Source organism: Oncorhynchus gorbuscha, linkage group LG05 (genome assembly GCF_021184085.1).
Source record: "Oncorhynchus gorbuscha isolate QuinsamMale2020 ecotype Even-year linkage group LG05, OgorEven_v1.0, whole genome shotgun sequence".
In the NCBI taxonomy this organism is placed as follows: domain Eukaryota; kingdom Metazoa; phylum Chordata; class Actinopteri; order Salmoniformes; family Salmonidae; genus Oncorhynchus; species Oncorhynchus gorbuscha.
In genome coordinates, this window is record NC_060177.1 from 25002146 (window position 1) to 25020463 (window position 18318).

An 18318-nucleotide genomic window follows, 5' to 3' on the forward strand; every position below is an offset into this window, starting at 1 on the left:
TAATAAGCACTGTCTCGCCCCTGGTCTTTGTTTTGTGTTTGTTCCTCTCAGTGAACGATGCTAAGGGGAAGCAGAAGGTTCTGTGTTCCAACCAGAAGCTGAAGTTTAATCCCACCGAGCTCATCCTTTACTGCAAGGACTTCCGAATCATCAGGTTCCGCTTCGACGAGGCTGGGCCCCAGAGCGCCAAGAAGGTTTGCGATATAAGCTTTCTGAACAAAATGGACACTGTTTTGATGTATGAACACTATAAATTGACATGGTGTTGACTCTTGAATTGAACCTGAGGCGAGATACCAGCAATCTAGCATGGTAATCCTCCAACTCAACTCTGCCTCACTACTACAGTGGATTAGTTTCTAAGAGGATTTCACTGGTAATTCACTGTGGAATGCCTCTGCTGTCAGTATAGCTGTTCCTAAAAGACTGCCACTGTTAGATTTAAAATATTTTTTAATCATCTCTTGTTAGTCTACATGATTATCAGAGTTCAATCGCATTATGTGAGTATGAGAGCAAACATGCTGGCAATGACACTAGTTAATCCTTTATTTTGCATCAGTAAAAATGCCATGTAGCATGTCCTCTCCCAGAAAACCAAACAGCTGTATGTTTATGGTAACACCATTGACAAACACACCAAGGAGGCTTTTGGAGAGCGTCTCCTTGGAGCCTTCTGGGGCCATGTAGGCTGCCCTATAACCTCCTCTCTTTCCTCCCCTCTCCACCCCTCTTCTCCCTTCTTCTCTCCACCCCTCTTCTCTTCTCTCCACCCTGTTGAGCTGCTCTCTGATGAGGGGATTAGTCTGTCTCCCTGGTCGGTGTTTCTTTCATCCTCCCTTCCATCTGGCTGGCTGAGAGCCTGAGATTGGCCAGAATCGCTCAGCCTGACTCAGGAGGAGTCAGGGTGGCATTGTCAGCATGTTGTTATTATCATTATCATGTATTGCTTTACATTTGTATTGCCTTTTTATGGTACTTTTCTTTTTCTTTTCTTTTTTTTTCAAGTAAGAACTAAGTCAATGAGATTATGCTTAGATATGTGTACAGGATGACTTGATACACATGTCACGGAGTGCTGCACAACAGCTGTTGTTGCTAGGCAACCTATGTAGAAATGAGTGTCAAATGAACATTCCACATTGACTCTGACCCATCTCTCTGAGCAAGTGGTGGATTATAGTCACAGATGTATCATGTCTTTAGAGTGGAACCAAAGCACTGCTCAAAAGGCCCCAGGACCCCCATGTGAAGAGTTGTGGGAGAGGTGTGTTGGATTGTTTTACTCACTGCTTGTTTTTGTTTGGTGTGAAACAATTACTTCGCTAATTTCTGACAGCAAAGCCAACAAACTAACAGGCCTGTTAAGATCATTCACCTGGAGTTACTGAGCCCTGTGGGCCTGTTGAGCTCATGCTGAACAACGTGAGGCTGTGTGCAGGGAGAAGGGAGCCAGGTATCAGGGAGAAGGAGCCACCCTGTGTATAACCTGCAAACCCCTTTGAACATGTGAAGCCTGGATGGAGGCGTTTTTAAAGTCACCACAAAAAAACAGGGAACAAAACCTCCATTCAGCCCTCTAGTTTCTGATCACTCTGCAAACACACATGCTGTTGCACCCTGGGTTCTGGTCCAAGGTCTCAGAAGCCAGGGGGCTGTAAGTTCATTCTAATGTGTTATGTGGAGGAGGGCCTCCAAGAGTTCTTAGTAGCAGCCCTGAGTCCTCTGCATGGCCGTGGCAGGGAGACCGCAGACCTCAGTATATCTTCCTGACAGCCTGCTTCTATGTACACACGTAACCTTAGATCTCCAGCCAGAGCACATGCCACATGGGAGCAGTTTGTCAGAGAAGGGGGGAGCTAGCACTTGAAGCGCCTCAACACACACCTGAAAGATATTGAACTAAGCGGTCATAACAGTGCCCAAGACACAAGAAGTAACTATCAACATTACCTGGCTACTCTACCTTCAGGGAGGGGAACCCATGACAATTTGATTTGTTGTGTCTTGGGCACTGTTATGACCGCTGTTTTGAAGTCCAATGGTAACTGGGTCCAATGGTAAATGGGTGTTTCTTTTTTCTTATTTTTTTTCCAATTTTACCTCTTTTTTTTTTTTTTTTTTTTTCTTTTTTTTTTTCTCCCCAATTTCATGTTCTCCAATTGTTGTAGTAGCTACTATCTTGTCTCATCGCTACAACTCCCGTACGGGCTCGGGAGAGACAAAGGTTGAAAGTCATGCGTCCTCCGATACACAACCCAGCCAGCCGTACTGCTTCTTAACACAGCGCGCATCCAACCCGGAAGCAGGTACACCGTGCACCTGGCAACCTTGGTTAGCGCGCACTGCGCCCGGCCCGCCACAGGAGTCGCTGGTGCGCGATGAGACAAGGACATCCTGACCGACCAAGCCCTCCCTAACCCGAACGACGCTAGGCCAATTGTGCGTCGCCCCACGGACCTCCCGGACGCGGGCGGTTACGACAGAGCCTGGGCGCGAACCCAGGGACTCTGATGGCACAGCTGGCGCTGCAGTACAGCACCGTTAACCACTGCGCCACCCGGGAGGCATGAATTGGTGTTGCTGCGCTAAGTATTGTAATGGTACATAGTGGGATTTAACTGCACTCCCTGTGTCTATTTCTATATGGGGACACACAGTGTAATTACTGTGGGGAGCTAAACCAGGGCTCGGTCCTTGTTTTTCTTTTGTGACATATGGAATGAAGCCATTCTATAATAGCTTATTATACCGAAGGAAATTACAGAGTTTGGAGTAGTCTCTCTCAAATACACACGGAGACGCGCACACACACATACATGAACACAAAAGTTCCTTCCTTGCATCCTGTGTTTTGGTTGCTGCTCCTCCAATGAATGGACAGCATTGTGTAATTCTATGCCACTGATGGAAAGCTCCAAACGCCAGACTCAGCCCTCTATCCCAATAGAAATAGGCGTTCTGCTAAGGTTTGCTTTCCTAGGTTTCACTTAAATGAGATCCTGGCAGCCACGCTCAAGTCTGAATTCTTGGTGCAACTTAGCTACCCAGATAGTCCCAAGGCACAATTACAAATACATGAGTATGGTTCAATGGTTGAACTTTGCTTCTCAAAGTTTGCCTTTCATTAGAAATAGCGAGACACAAATGTAATGTCTTCGTCACTCACTTAAAATGAAATGCATCACTGTGGTGAAATTACTTGGGGTTTTTTAATGGTCAAGTTCAAGGTTGACAATCTATTTTACTCTTCATCGTATTCCTATGTGAGTTCAATCTACCCTTCAAGGTGCAGAAAACATGACTTAGTGCCTCAGCTGTTGAGCATGTCTGGGCTAAATAATACTTTCAGCTGTTTAAATGGTGGAATCTTGTAGTAAAGGTAGAGGCCCCTTGCAGCCAAGGCACAGCTTGAAGTGTTATTGAAAGTTTCCATGCAGGTTCCTGAGTCTTTAGCCAATAAAAACAACTCCTGTAAAATGTGAACAGACAAAACACTCTGGCTGTGGTCAGTAGACTCTGAGGGCAGCCAGAACGTGCCTCAAAGTGCATTTCAAAGACACAACCCATTGAAAAGGGACATCATATACTATGGAGTCACCGACACCTCTCCATTCACAATACAGAATAATCTGGTGTCACATCTCAAAGATTCTAGCAGACCATCTCCCTTAGATTGTATTGTTGGGGCCAGGAGTTTTTCCAGACTCCCTGACCTGACAAGTGGTGCATTTCCATATAGGATTTACCCCAGTGTTTTACCTTGAAGTCTCAGACTTTTCTGTTTCCATCTACAGTTGAAGTCGTAAGTTTACATCAAATTAATTTCAAATTGAAAATATATATATATATATATATATATATATATATACCTTCTTACATCAGCTGATATATCAAAGTGCTATATATATATATATATAGCACTTCTTACATCAGCTGATATATCAAAGTGCTGTACAGAAACCCAGCCTAAAAACCCAAACCGCAAGCAATCTAGGTGTCAAAGCACGGAAAAACTCCCTAGAAAGGCCAAACCTAGGAAGAAATCTAGAGAGGAACCAGGCTATGAGGGGTGGCCAGTGCTCTTCTGGCTGTGCCGGTGGAGATTATAACAGAACATGGCCAAGATGTTGAAATGTTCAAAAATGACCAGCATGGTAAAATAATAGTAATCACAGTGAACAGGTCAGGGTTCCATATCTGCAGGCAGAACAGTTGAAACTGGAGCAGCAGCACAGCCAGGTGGACTGAGGACAACAAGGAGTCATCGTGCCAGGTAGTCCTAAGGCATGGTCCTAGGGCCCAGGTCCCCTGAGAGAGAGAGAGAAAAGGAAAGATACAAACACTTAGGTTGGAGTCATTAAAACTATTTTTTCAACCATTCCACAAATGTCTCCGTAACAAACTATAGTTTTGGCAAGTCGGTTAGGACATCTACTTTGTGCATGACATGTAATTTTTCCAACAATTGTTTACAGACAGATTATTTCACTTATAATTCACTGTATCACAATTCCAGTGGGTCAGAAGTTTACATGCACTATGTTGACTGTGCCTTTAAACAGCTTGGAAAATTCCAGAAAATGATGTCATGGCTTTAGAAGCTTCTGATAGGCTAATTGACATCATTTGAGTCAATTGGGGGTGTACCTTTTGGATGTATTTCAAGGCCTACCTTCAAACTCAGTGCCTCTTTGCCTGACATCATGGGAAAATCAAAAGAAATCAGCCAAGACCTCAGAAACATTGGAGACTACAAGTCTGGTTCATCCTTGGGAGCAATTTTCAAATGCCTGAAGGTACCACGTTCATCTGTACAAACGATAGTATGCAAGCATAAACCCCATGGGACCACGCAGCCGTCATACCGTCTCCTAGAGATGAATGTACTTTGATGTGAAACGTGCAAATCAATCCCAGAACAACAGCAAAGGACCTTGTGAAGATGCTGGAGGAAACTGGTACAAAAGTATCTATATCCACAGTAAAACGAGTCCTATATCAACATAACCTGAGAGGCCGCTCAGCAAGGAAGAAGCCACTGCTCCAAAACTGCCATTTAAAAAATCCAGACTATGGTTTGCAACTGCACATGGGGACAAAGATCATACTTTTCGGAGAAATGTTGTCTGGTCTGATGAAACAAAAATAGAACTGTTTGGCCATCATGACCATCGTTATGTTTGGGAGAAAAAGGGGGAGGCTTGCAAGCCGATCAACACCATCCCAACCGTGAAGCACGGGGGTGGTAGCATCATGTAGTGTGGGTGCTTTGCTGCAGGAGTGACTGGTGCACTTCACAAAATAGATGTCATCAAATGGGAGGAAAATCATGTGGATTTAATGAAGCAACATCTCAGGACATCAGTCGGGAAGTTAAAGCTTGGTCGCAAATGGGTCTTCCAAATGTACAATGACCCTAAGCATACTTCCAAAGTTGCTGCAAAATGGCTTAAGGACAACAAAGTCAAAGTATTGGAGTGGCCATCACAAAGCCCTGACCTCAATAAATTTGTGGTCAGGGCTTTGTAAATTTTGTTTTCTGACCTCAGAAAATTTGTGGTCAGAACTGGTAAAGCGTGTGCGAGCAAGGAGGCCTACAAACCTGACTCAGTTTCACCAGCTCTGTCAGGAGGAATGGGCCAACATTCACCCAACTTATTGTTGGAGGCTTGTGGAAGGATACCCAAAATGTTTAACAATTTTAAAGGCGATGGTGCGCTTTCTTCACCACACTGTCTGCATGGATAGACCATTTCAGTTTGTCTGTGATGTGTATGCAGAAAAATGTAAAACGTTCTACCTTCTCCACTGCTGTCACTTCGATGTGGATAGGGGGTGCTCCCTCTGCTGTTTCCTGAAGTCCACGATCATCTCGTTTGTTTTGTTTACGTTGAGTGAGTGGTTGTTTTCCTGACACCACACTCTGAGTGCCCTCACCTCCTCAATGTAGGCTGTCTTGTCGTTGTTGGTAATCACGCCTACTTCTGTTGTCGTCTGCAAACTTGATGATTGAGTTGGAGGCGTGCATGGCCACGCAGTCATAGGTAAACAGGGAGTACAGGAGGGGGCTGAGCACGTGCTCAGTGTTGAAGGTCAGCGAAGTGGAGATGTTTCCTACCTTCACCACCTGGTGGCGGCCCGTCATGGACCCAATTGTACAGGGCGGGGTTGAGACCCAGGGCCTCCAGCTTGATGATGAGTTTGGAGGAGATTATGGTGTTGAATGTTGAGCTGGAGTCAATGAACAGCATTCTTACATAGGTATTCCTTTTGTCCAGATGGGATAGGGCAGTGTGATTGCGATTTGCGTCGTCTGTGGACCTGTTGGGGCGATATGCAAACTGAAGTGTGTCTAGGGTGGCCGGTAAGGTGGAGATGATATGATCCTTGACTAGTCTCTCAAAGCACTTCACGGTGACAAGTGAGTGCTACGCGGGGGTAGTCATTTAGTTCAGTAATCTTTGCTTTCATGGGTACAGGAACAATGGTAGCCATCTTGAAGCATGTGGGGATAACAGACTGGGATAGGGAATGATTGAATATGTCTGTAAACACCAGCCAGCCAGCTGGTCTGCGCATGCTCTGAGGACACGGCTAGTGATGTCGTCTGGGCCAGCAGCCTTGCGAGGGTTACACGTTTTAAATGTTTTACTCACATTGTCCACAGAGAAGGAGAGGGAGGGAGGGAGGGAGGGAGGGGGGCGCAGTCCTTGTTAGCAGGCCACGACGGTGGCACTTATCCTCAAACCGGGCACAGAAGGTGTTTAATTTGTCTGGAAGTGTGACGTCAGTGTCCGTGATTTCCTGTAGACCCTGCCACATTCATTGAATCAAATGGCTCATTCATCACAAAGCCCACTGATATTGCCAACTACTTTAAGTACTTTTTCATTGGCAAGATAAGCAAACTTATGGATGACATGCCAGGAACAAACGCTGACACTACACATCCAAGTATATCAGACCAAATTATGAAAGACTATTGTACTTTTGAATTCTGTAAAGTCCGTGTGGAAGCGGTGAAAAATTAATTGTTGTCTATCAACAATGACAAGCCACCAGGGTCTGACAATCTGGATGGACAATTACTGAGGGTAATAGCAGACTATATTGCCACTCCCATTTGACACATCTTCAATTTAAGCTTACTAGAAAGTGTGTGACCTCAGGTCTGGAGGGAAGCTAGTGTCATTCTGCTACAGAAGAATAGTAAAGCCCCCTTTACTGGCTCAAATAGAAGACCAATCAGCCTGTTACCAACCCTTAGTAAACTTCTGCAAAAAATTGTGTTTGACCAGATACTATGCTATTTCACAGTAAACAAATTGACAATGGAATTTCAGCACTCTTATAGGGAAGGAGCACAGCACTTACACAAATGACTGATTGGCTGAGAGAAGCTGATGACAAAATTATTGGGGGGGGGCTGTCTTGTTAGACTTCAGTGCAGCTTTTGACATTATCGATCGTAGTCTGCTGCTGGAGAAACGTATGTGTTATGGCTTTACACCCCCTGCTGTAATGTGGATAAAGAGTTATTTGTCTAACAGAACACAGGGGGTGTTCTTTAATGGAAGCCTCTCTAACATAATCCAGTTAGAATTAGGAATTCCCCAGGGTAGCTGTTTAGGCCCCTTTCTTTTTTCCATTTTTATTAACGAAATGCCACTGACTTTGAGTAAAGCCAGAGTGTCTATGTATGTGGATGACCCTCACACTATACACGTCAGCTACTACAGCATCTGAAATGACTGCAACACTTAACAAAGAGCTACAGTTACTTTGAGTGGGTGGAAAGGAATAAGTTAGCCTAAAAGCATTATTTGGAACAAAACACTCATTAAACCCTAAACCTCAACTAAAACTTGTAATAAATGATGTGGAAATTGAGCAAGTTGAGATGACTAAACTGCTTGGAGTAACCCTAGATTGTAAACTATCATGGTCAAAACGTATTGATGCAATAGTAGCTAAGATGGGGAGAAGTCTGTCCAAAATAAAGCGATGCTCTGCCTTCTTAACAACACTATCAATAAGGCAGGTCCTACAGGCCCTAGTTTTGTCGCACTGTGAGTCGTGTGGTCAGGTGCCACAAAAAAGGACTGAGGAAAATTGCAATTGGCTTAGAACAGGGCAGCACGGCAGGACCTTGGTTGTACACAGAGTGACAGAGAGCTAATATTAGTAATATGCATGTCAATCCTTCCGGGCTCAAAGTGGAGAAGAGATTGACTTAATCACTATGTTTATTTATGAGAGGTATTGACATGTTGAATGCACTGAGCTGTCTGTCTAAACTACTGGTACACAGCTTGGACACCCATGCATACCCCACAAGACATGCCACGAAGTCTCTTCACTGTCCCCAAGTCCAGAACAGACTATGGGAAGGCACACAGTACTACATAGAGCCATGACAACATGGAGCTCTATTCCACATCAAGTAACTAATGCAAGCAGTACAATTTTAACCGATTTTAAAAAACCTTATGTAACAGCAGGGACTGTGAAGCAACACAAACATTTGCACAGACGCATGCATACACACACACGATAACATAGTCACTATACATACACATTGATTTAGTGGTGGTGGAGTAGGGGCCTGGGGCACACAGTATGTTGTGAATGTATTGTAATGTTCTTTTTAAATGGCATTAACTGTCTTAATTTTCCCGGACCCCAGGAAGAGTAGCTGCTGCCAAAGCAGCAGCTAATGGGGATCAATAATAAATACAAATGCATACATCTCGTGTCTGAGCCGTTGAATTGCGATTCCACCTTGTCCCTCTACTTGCGTTTCGCTTGTTTGATTGTTTTGATTCTTCAGAGGTTGTTGATTCTGCTCTTCACTAGTCCTCACTGCCAGCCCTAGCTATGGAAACAATTTCCCTAGTATAATATAAAGGTGTATACAATGGTGTTAGTCAAAAAGCAGCAATGAAACTTCCAGGCTCGTATAACTCGGCCCTACGGTGCATTCGGAAAGTGTTCAGACCCCTTGACTTTTTCCACATTTTGGTACGTTACAGCCTTATTCCAAAATGGATGAGTTTTTTTTCTTCTCATTAAACTACACACAATGCCCCATAATGACAAAGCAAAAACAGGTTTTTAGAAATCTTTACAAATGTATAAAAAATCTTGTTTTATTTTTAATAAATTTGCAAAGAAATCGAAACCCGTTTTTGCTTTGTCTGAGGTTTGTGTTGATTGCTGAGGAAAAAATGAATGTTGTCCATTTTAGAATAAGGCTGTAGCGTAACAAAATGTGGAAAAAGTCAAGGGGTCTGAATACTTTCCGATGACACTGTATGTACTGTATATTTGCTGGACCTGTTCAGTTCCTTCCTTTTGAAGTCATGCGTTTGCCCCACCCTGTGATTTAAGGTTTGCCTGGCCATCGCTCACTACTCCCAGCCCGCTGATCCCCAGCTGCTGTTTGGCTTTGAGTACGTAGGGAAGCAATACTATGGATCCTTGGGTAGGTATACAGTACACTGCTTAATCATCTGGTTCTGACTGAAAAGGCTTTGAGACACCCTAATTCCCTGTGGTCTGCCAAACTGTTCTAGCTATCAATAGCATCCCCACTGTACATGTCTTGACGTGTGAGGAACCTAAAGGAAAACATGCTGAATACACTGTTAACAGAACAATGTGATCAATTTAGTTTTGTTGGAACCCCGGGCAATGGTTGTGTCAAATGTGGCTCTTCAGTAAAGAACATATATTTACAGTTGTTGCAATGTTTGAGTTGAAGGAAACTCAGCAAGCAGGTGTGTCTTTAATTAGCAAGCGCTCACTGCTACATGTTCAGGGGAGCGAGTTAATGGAGTAGATCCCGGAGGAGGACTGCAGATGCCCCTGTTTGACCGGCCCTCTGAATGGGACCGAGAGATCAAGAGAACAGGTGCAGCAGAGTGGAGGGTGTGCTCCATCAACGAGGGCTACGTCGTCTCACCCAGGTGGGGCCCACATAGTTTAGGGGAGTGGGGATGAGGGGGAGGGAGGGTTACTGCAGGCGTTCAGCTCATTTTCTAAATGACATCATGGATTATTACCAGATTTGGATTATGATTAACATAGCTCATTAGTGTCATAATCCTCATCAGGCAGAATGGTAATACTTTATTTAACACACTTAGGTAATGGTTTACATTGACACTTTATGTAATAGAATCTTTGTCGAGATGGAAATGTAGTAATTGCTTCACTTGCTGCCACAGATTTAGAGTTTTTTCTTTTCATATTGTGATCAACCATTCAGAATCTGCTGTGGCTAATATGGCGCCTGACCCTAACCCTAACCCTCTTGCCATTTGGAGCATCTCTGTAATGCATATTTCCCTCTTATCTTTCTCTCTCCAGTCTCCCAGAGTACTTTGTGGTCCCAGTGTCCCTGGCGGATCAAGACCTGAAGCAGTACTTGTGTTTTTTCACTGTTCACCGCATCCCTGTGAGTGGCCAGCCTCTCATCTCAAGAAACAACACCTTTCGCTTAATAAAAGCCTTTCTCGCTGTTTTAGACAGAAACAGTCTGTCTAGGGAATTCTATCAAGCATTAATGACGCCGATTTTATTTTTAATTTAAGTGCTTTGAGAGGAGTGACTGCATTTTGAGTGTATGTGAGTGTTTTGTAAGTGAGAGAACGAGGGAGACTGTTTGTGTGACTGCTGAACCATGACAAGGTGGTGTGTTTCCCTTAAGTTGTGGTGCTGGAATCACCCCAACGGGAGTGCCCTGGTGCGCATGGCCAGCATCAGTGACCCACTGCAGCAGAGGAAGCTGGACCAGAGGTACAATAAGACTGAATAGAATGTCAATGATTTTTTTAAAAATTTGTTGATGTTTTCATATTGTTCACCACAACTATCTGTTTTCAATTTTCTTTCAAATGGTGTGCTTATCATGTCAGCACTGCGATTTGTTGTTTTGGCATAACTGACAAGTGAGATTGCCAAACTATTCTGTCCAGACTCGCAGTACCATTGAAATAATTGTGCTGTTAAGACTATTTCCAACAGTCTTTTCCTGCCTTGTGTTGTGGTAGGATCTGTAGTGCCATAACAAAGAGCCACCCACAGCGCAGTGACGTCCTCAAGTCCGACCTGGACAAGAACCTGCCCAACATCCAGGACATCCAGGCTGCCTTTGTCAAAGTGCGGCAGATCTGTGTCATCGGTAAGTCGGGGGAATTGAAATCAATCAATCAAATGAATGTTGTGATCTATTTGTTAATTCGTTTTTTTATGAAGGCACTTTGTTGTTCTTAGGCTTTTATTGCTGCTCTTAGGCATTCTGAAAGAGCTTGGGATATTTAACTGTGTTTGTGTGCAGAGCCCTTTGAGGAGTCTGAGGAGAAGTGGCTGTCGTCCATGGAAAGCTCTCGATGGCTGGAGTATGTCAGGTATGTACAAATACTTAGACGCCACTGGCTCAGCAGGTTGGCTCACCTTGCTGTTTACACGGGCAGTGCTGCTGTCTTGTCATGCATGAAGTTTCATTTAGAAAAGTACTAGCATTGACAGACGCTCCTGCTAGTTCTCTCTCTACCATCTGGTAGGGTTGGCAGGGTAGCCTAGTGGTTAGAGCGTTGGACTAGTAACCGAAAGGTTGCAGTGTCAAATCCCCGAGCTGTCGTTCTGCCCCTGATCAGGCAGTTAACCCACAGTTCGTTCCTAGGCCGTCATTGAAAATAAGAATTTGTTCTTAATTGACTTGACTAGTTAAATAAAGGTCGAATAAATATATTAGTCATTTTATTTCCACTTTTTAATGGTGGTAAAATTTACGGTGCAACTACAGGATCATTTTGGTTGGACTCAAGTTTTGGTCAGAGTTAATGAATGTTGTACTTAAGATGTATGTGTAAGTGTTACATATTTGTACCTAGAGTAAAGTCAACTGTATCCTTTGCTATTCCTGTCTCCAGGGCCTTCCTGAAGCATTCAGCCGAGGTAGTCTACTTGCTAGAGGGAAAACATGTGTCTGTCATTCTGCAAGGTAACGAAATACATGGTTTTGTCTTTTAGTTGTCTGTCTCTCTGTATGTTTCCTGTCTGTGTGTCTTGTCGATCTTACTACCTGTATTTCTCTCTCTTCTGTTCTGTTTCTCTCTTCTCTCTCCAGAGGAAGAAGACCGGGACCTGAGCTGTGTGGTGTCCTCTCTAGTACAACTGATGCTGGACCCTCACTTCCGTAGCCTTACTGGCTTCCAGAGCCTGGTGCAGAAGGAGTGGGTGATGGCTGGCCATCGCTTCCTCGACCGGTGCAACCATTTGAAGAAGAATGACAAAGAGGAGGTAGGCTCTGTCTATTTGCATACTTGAAGTGGAGCTTGACATGGAGTTGTACTTTGAAATGTTGTCATTGTTTTGTGCTTAGTGATTTTAATCATTTAGCATTTTAGTCATTTAGCAAACACTCTTAACCTTAATTCATCCTGTAAGCCGCGCTGGATAACGGCCTTGCTCAAGGGCACATCAACAGATTGTTCACCTAGTCGGCTCAGGGAGTCAAACCAGCAACCTTTCGATTACTGGCCGACCACTTTTAATCACTAGACTACCTGCCGCCCTTAATCACAGTATTCTTTCCCTTTCCGCTCTTCCTCTCCTCCATCCCCTCAGTCTCCTCTGTTCCAGCTGTTCCTGGACTGTGTGTGGCAGATTATAAATCAGTACCCAGCAGCCTTTGAGTTCACTGAGACCTACCTGACTGTGCTCAGTGACAGCATGTGGATCCCTGTATTCAGCACCTTCCTCTTCAACTGTGCCCAGCAGCGCACTGAGAACAGCATGGTGAGGAGCTCTCACACACACACAAAAAGCGACAAACACAGGAAGTTCCCCCTCAACCCTCACAACATAGTTGCGGTTGTATTCAACTCCGTCAACGCACCTCTGATATGATACAGCTCAGAACTGTTTGCAGCTGTGTGCAGTATTAGTGACTTTACCTGTCCTCCTCCACAGGACTTTGCTAAGAGTAAGTGCATCCCTGTGGGGGAGGAGAAGGCCCTGCGTTTCCCCCCTGTCTGGGACTGGTCACAGCAGTTCACCCCCAAAGACCAGGCCCTTTTCAACAACCCCATGTATGTTGGCAAAGGTGCCACCTGTGTTCAGAATGGAGCAGTGAAGTCCTTCAGACGCACCAAGGTCAGTTTGCGCTCTTTGTTTGAGAATGCAAATGATAACAAAGAGTTCTCAACCACCCCATAACAGGATAAGTACATTTCAATTCTAGATGGGTAAATGAAGGAGCTTTGCAAGAAAAGCTATGCAAGACTATCCAGGGACAGTCCCAGATGCCTGGAAATAACCTGAATTCATGAAGATCAAAATGTCATGTTCCTCAAAGTAAAATCAACACCATCTACATGCATGTACATTCTATATGAAATAACTTGTTAATGAGTGTGTGTTCCTTTATCTCCCAGAAAAACTACAGTTCTACACTCCGAGGGATGCCCTCTTCCCTGAGGAACATCCTGATGGACGGCCATGACAGCCTCACCCTGACCAGACGGAACTCCCTGGTGTCGCGGCTCAAACCAGACTTCTCCCAGATCAGAGAGGTGGTGGAGAGCCCAACAGAGCGCTTCTTCAGGGACTGGGTCTCCCGGCCCGCAGACCTGCAGGGGATGCTCATCCCCCAGCTCCTGCCTTCACACCTGGCCCTGTGGAGGCTCTACTTCCTGCGCTGGGTCCCTGAAGCCAGCATCCCTAAGGGCGGCCCTGTTACCGCATACCACAAGCTCTCCCAGCTGGCTGATGAGGTAGAGAAGCTGCAGAGCCAGCTACGCCAGTACAAGGGGGCCACTCCGGCCAGCACCCCGACCTCCACCCCCAGCGCCCCCCCATCAGACCACAGCAGGATGTACTTTACGGCCGGTTCCACCCACGAGTCCTCTTCAACTCCAGAGTACCTTAGCTCCTCCTTCCCCTTCTCTCCCGTGGGGAACATGTGCCGCCGCAGCATCCTGGGCACTCCTCTCAGCAAGTTCCTGAACGGGGCAAAGATATGGCTCTCCACTGAAACTCTTGCCAATGAGGCACTCTGAGGTCCCGTGGCTAAAGTTTTCACTCAAATCAGTGCTTAGTCCAGAAGGGATGTCCTATCATGCTAGAGGCTGGAGGCTAGCTCAGTTGAATATGATGTGGCTGTTTTGTTTTTGCACAAGATTATTCGTCTTTGCTTAAATCGAACATTTCTTCAGGGTTTTTGTCAGAGTTGTTCTCTTTAGGAAGTCACTTTCGATTTCCATTTTCATAGTTTTAGATTCAGTACGTAGAATGTTAGTGGAATATGATTTTGTAGTGACATGGATGTAGCGCTGATGACACTTTGCGATGGGAAAAAGGAGTTATGAGGAGGAGTTAAATCTGTGGTAGACACTTATCGCTTTATTTGTATCACTTAATATAGTTTAGTTGTATTTCTAGAGACCTTCTGGTAAGGTACTGCATTAATTCTAGAATGAAGATGAACTAAATCATGAATAGTGACAGGAGAAGGACAGAGGGGGCTATTTACTATTAGGCCTTCTTGCAGGAAATGATCATCAATCACGTAGTGCACCAATAAAATGCCAGGGAACCGGCACTGGAAAATGCCTTCACCGTTTGAGACAAGAAATTTGTGGACATTCATCAATCAACTTTTTCCTTGATGGCTTTGACATTGAAAAGCATCAGTATCTGGACATGTATGTTTTGGCGCTGTGGGCAGTAAAGAACCGCTGGGCAGGCTGGATACCAGTCTTATCATTACTGTACACCCACACAGCCTGAACTGATGCTGCTAATGGCTGGATGCCGCCTGAACTGATGCTCAGACAATCATCATGTCTATTCACCATAGTCAGGTGATGTGTTTCAGAGTGGGTTTGAAGTGGAGACATGTAAACAGTTGGAATCTGTTTTCTCTAATGAGCCCTCATTGCTCCTTCACCTGATATTAACAAGACAAATCCCAAATAAGAAGTGAAACTTTATGAAATAACTACTGGTAATGGTGGTGGTTGTTTGAATTATGAGAAGGTGAAAATAATATTCTGTTTTTATTTCTATTCTAATTATGGTACTTACTGTTTTTTTTAGACCCAACTTTTAGTTTATATACCATGAATGCACAGCCCTTTTAGTTTACCACTAATTCACACCATTGGTGCACTCAGCACTGTTATTGTATAACAATTGTGCTCCTCATTTGACACAATTTGATATTGATCAACAGTGCACATATTTATTCAGTTATGCAAATGTTTAAATACAGGGATGTAGGAAATTCTCAGTGCCTTTTTAGATGGAAATGTGGCTTTGCTTACTGTGTTCAATGTACCGGTTCACTTCTATCACTTATTCTACTACGCATGTTACACCCAGAGTAATGACGTTAGGAGAGACTGAATACTTCAAAAGCTGCACCTGGAAGCCAATTTGAAATTCTTGATCTGAAGGAACACCATGTTGGGATTAATGTTATGTTTTACCTTTGCTCTGTGGAGTGTCACTGTGTTAGATCAAGTTTGGAGATACACATTTATGGCATTGCAGAGCACTTGTTGGACAATTGAGTGGTCTGTAGTGCAATGTTGACCCTCTCCCCCCTTCAAAAGCACTGTCAACACTCTGACCACAGGGGATCACAGCTGTAAGGCAAAATGTCAATGTAAAGGAATATAGAGCAAATAAAAATGTCAAATGTCTGAAGTTGTTTTTTGTTATGTGGGGGGGGTGGTAGATGTGGGAATATTCTTCGACTCTGTATTTCAGACACCCAATAGGGTGGCTGGAATGCTTGTGACTGGTCTGGATCGGAAAGCTGTCAAAATAAGACGATGAGCAATGTCTGCAACACAGATTAGTGAGGGAAACTGAAGATATTTCACATGATATTCCATTATTTATTTTTTTCAATTTAAAGTTTGAACTTTTCTTGTTTTCAATCAACCAACAAAACACATTCCACATTCACAGATGTGACAGACTTGAAAAAATATATAAAATAAAATAAAAATATATACACACAAAAAAAAATGTATATAAAACTTGCAGCAGCACTACCAGGGTTCTTATGAGCTATTTCCAGCCTTTGCTGAGACGATGAGGAAATGATTAGTTTTTAGATTTTATAGCACCTTACATGTTGTGTATCTGCTCATTTCCTTAATCACCCCATTCACTCTGTCCAATTTGAAATATAGTTGAGTAGTGGAGACAAATCTGGCAATCAACAACTCTAAAATACATGCATATAGGTTCCACTTTCAGAGGTATATCTTTTACAGTTAGGAGAAATGTCTGTTCATTCTATGGAGTCTCAAAGGAGTGTAATAAAATTTGTAATTAGATTCTTTCATTTTTACATTAGTAGAGGAGCATTATACCCTGTCGCAAACCTCTGCCCATAACTTATCACTGATAGTCAGACCAAGGTCCTTTTCCCAGATTATTTTCAAAGGAGTAAAGGAGGAGCCTCCTTTCTCAGAAAGGAGTCTATAGATATAAGATATTTGCCTTCAATGGATTGTGCTGTGACAAGAAGGGTTTCAACTTCATTCAACTGAGTTCTAAACATCTTGGAAGTAAATGAGGAAATTCCATGTCTAATTTGAAGATAATACAAAAGAATGGGATCTATGCACATTGAATTCACTGCAGAGCTCTTGAAAGGATTTCAGTGGTTTTCTGATGAAATAGGTCTGAAAAGGTCCTGATTCCTAGAGTATGCCAAAGATTAAAGTTGGCATCCCTCAGGGCTTTTGGCAAGTCTGGGTTGCCTACTATAGGCGAGTGAGAACATATTTGGGATGAAATGCCCAGGTATTTGACCAAATACTTATTTTCCACCATAATTTGCAAATAAATTCATTAAAAATCCTACAATGTGATTTTCTGGATTTTTTTCTCTCATTTTGTCTGTCATAGTTGAAGTGTACCTATTATGAAAATCACAGGCCTCATATTTTTAAGTGTGAGAACTTGCACAATTGGTGGCTGACTAAATACTTTTTTGCCCCACTGTATGTGTATTGAGTCTGGGAGAACTCTGTTTTTCCAAAAATCCTCCAGCATTGGCTTGAAAATAGGGCTAAGCTGGGGCCAAAAAGCTTTGTAGAACTCTCTGGGGAATCCATCTGGGCCTGGGGACTTATTAGGTGGCATGGAGGTAATTGCCTCCAGGATCTCCTCAAGAGTGAAGGGGGAGTTGAGATCTTCTTGGTCGGTCTCTGATAAGTTTAAGTAGCGAGATTCCCTCTAGGAAGGAGTGGAGTTCTGCCTCCGTGTGTTTTCTCTCAGCAAATTAATATATTAACCATGCTATATGCAGGTCTGATATTAGTCAAATCAGGTCACACTACAGTCAGTGTATGTATAATAAAATGCAAAACTACTGTGCACTCTAACGTATATCAATAAGGCCACCAGCACCCCCTGCTGTAATACTGGAGCATCAGCCGGGAAAATTGCAAAAACAACTCGTCACAATAACATACCGGTACTGTGAATCTGAGAAAGGACTGCATTTGTAATTCAAGAACCTCCTAAAGTATCCCAAGGAGAGACCCATAATGGGCTAGAATACCACTTGTTTTCATTGCCAAGGGATTGCCATTTAGAGAGGAACAAGGCAACGTGTGTTCCGAAGGGAAATAGATAATTCCCTCATTTGTGCATACAGACATTCGGGGAAAAATGGCAATTTAGGTATTCCTAGCAGAAGGTAAACGTGTGTATGTTTTTTTATTGGCCATGAAGCTCAAATTTATGAAAATGATAGGATTTATATGCCTCAAAATCATCCAGGAAATTGAATGTACTGTGTGTGACGTCATCTAGGAGCGCCACTGGGTTTTCGTCTGCTGGCCTCCGATATGGGCTCGACTAATCAGCATTGATTTCATCCACATTTCCTTATCATATTAACTGTTCCGAAAGCGTAAGGCAGTTGAGGAATATCCACAATGATATTTGGAGGTAAGTGCACGAGAAGACAGGAAGTAGTGGCGTTTGGAGATACTATATTTGAACGATAATAACAGGTGATAAATGGCTATTCAGCTAACTAGCTAGCCATTACTAGTGTTCGCTGATGTCCAGCCATATATTCTGACGTTGCCTGGCCTTCTCACTTCACCATTATTTTGATTCCACGAAAGTTAACTTTTCTAACTATGCCCACAACCGTAGGTAATTGTCATCCAATTATTTGATAATGAGTATTCTCAATCTTGTATGAATGACATGAGGAAACACCCAACCAGATTGCTACTTTTGACACTCATCCAAACTCAAATTTCAGTTTTA

At 43.5% G+C, this 18318-nt stretch overlaps 1 protein-coding gene across 1 annotated transcript in view; it reads left to right on the forward strand.

The window, feature by feature from the left end:
• The window catches only part of LOC124035732 (myotubularin-related protein 10-like), a 29775-nt gene extending 14059 nt beyond the window's left edge, over positions 1-15716 (forward strand). The window contains exons 5-16 of the mRNA XM_046349349.1: positions 52-194; positions 9394-9487; positions 9824-9971; positions 10375-10462; positions 10715-10803; positions 11058-11188; positions 11345-11414; positions 11940-12010; positions 12137-12309; positions 12637-12807; positions 12982-13164; positions 13446-15716. Of these exons, the coding sequence (XP_046205305.1) occupies positions 52-194; positions 9394-9487; positions 9824-9971; positions 10375-10462; positions 10715-10803; positions 11058-11188; positions 11345-11414; positions 11940-12010; positions 12137-12309; positions 12637-12807; positions 12982-13164; positions 13446-14069 (1985 nt within the window). The 3' untranslated portion in view covers positions 14070-15716. The remainder of the gene's footprint in view (positions 1-51; positions 195-9393; positions 9488-9823; positions 9972-10374; positions 10463-10714; positions 10804-11057; positions 11189-11344; positions 11415-11939; positions 12011-12136; positions 12310-12636; positions 12808-12981; positions 13165-13445) is intronic.
• Positions 15717-18318: the final 2602 nt, after the last annotated feature.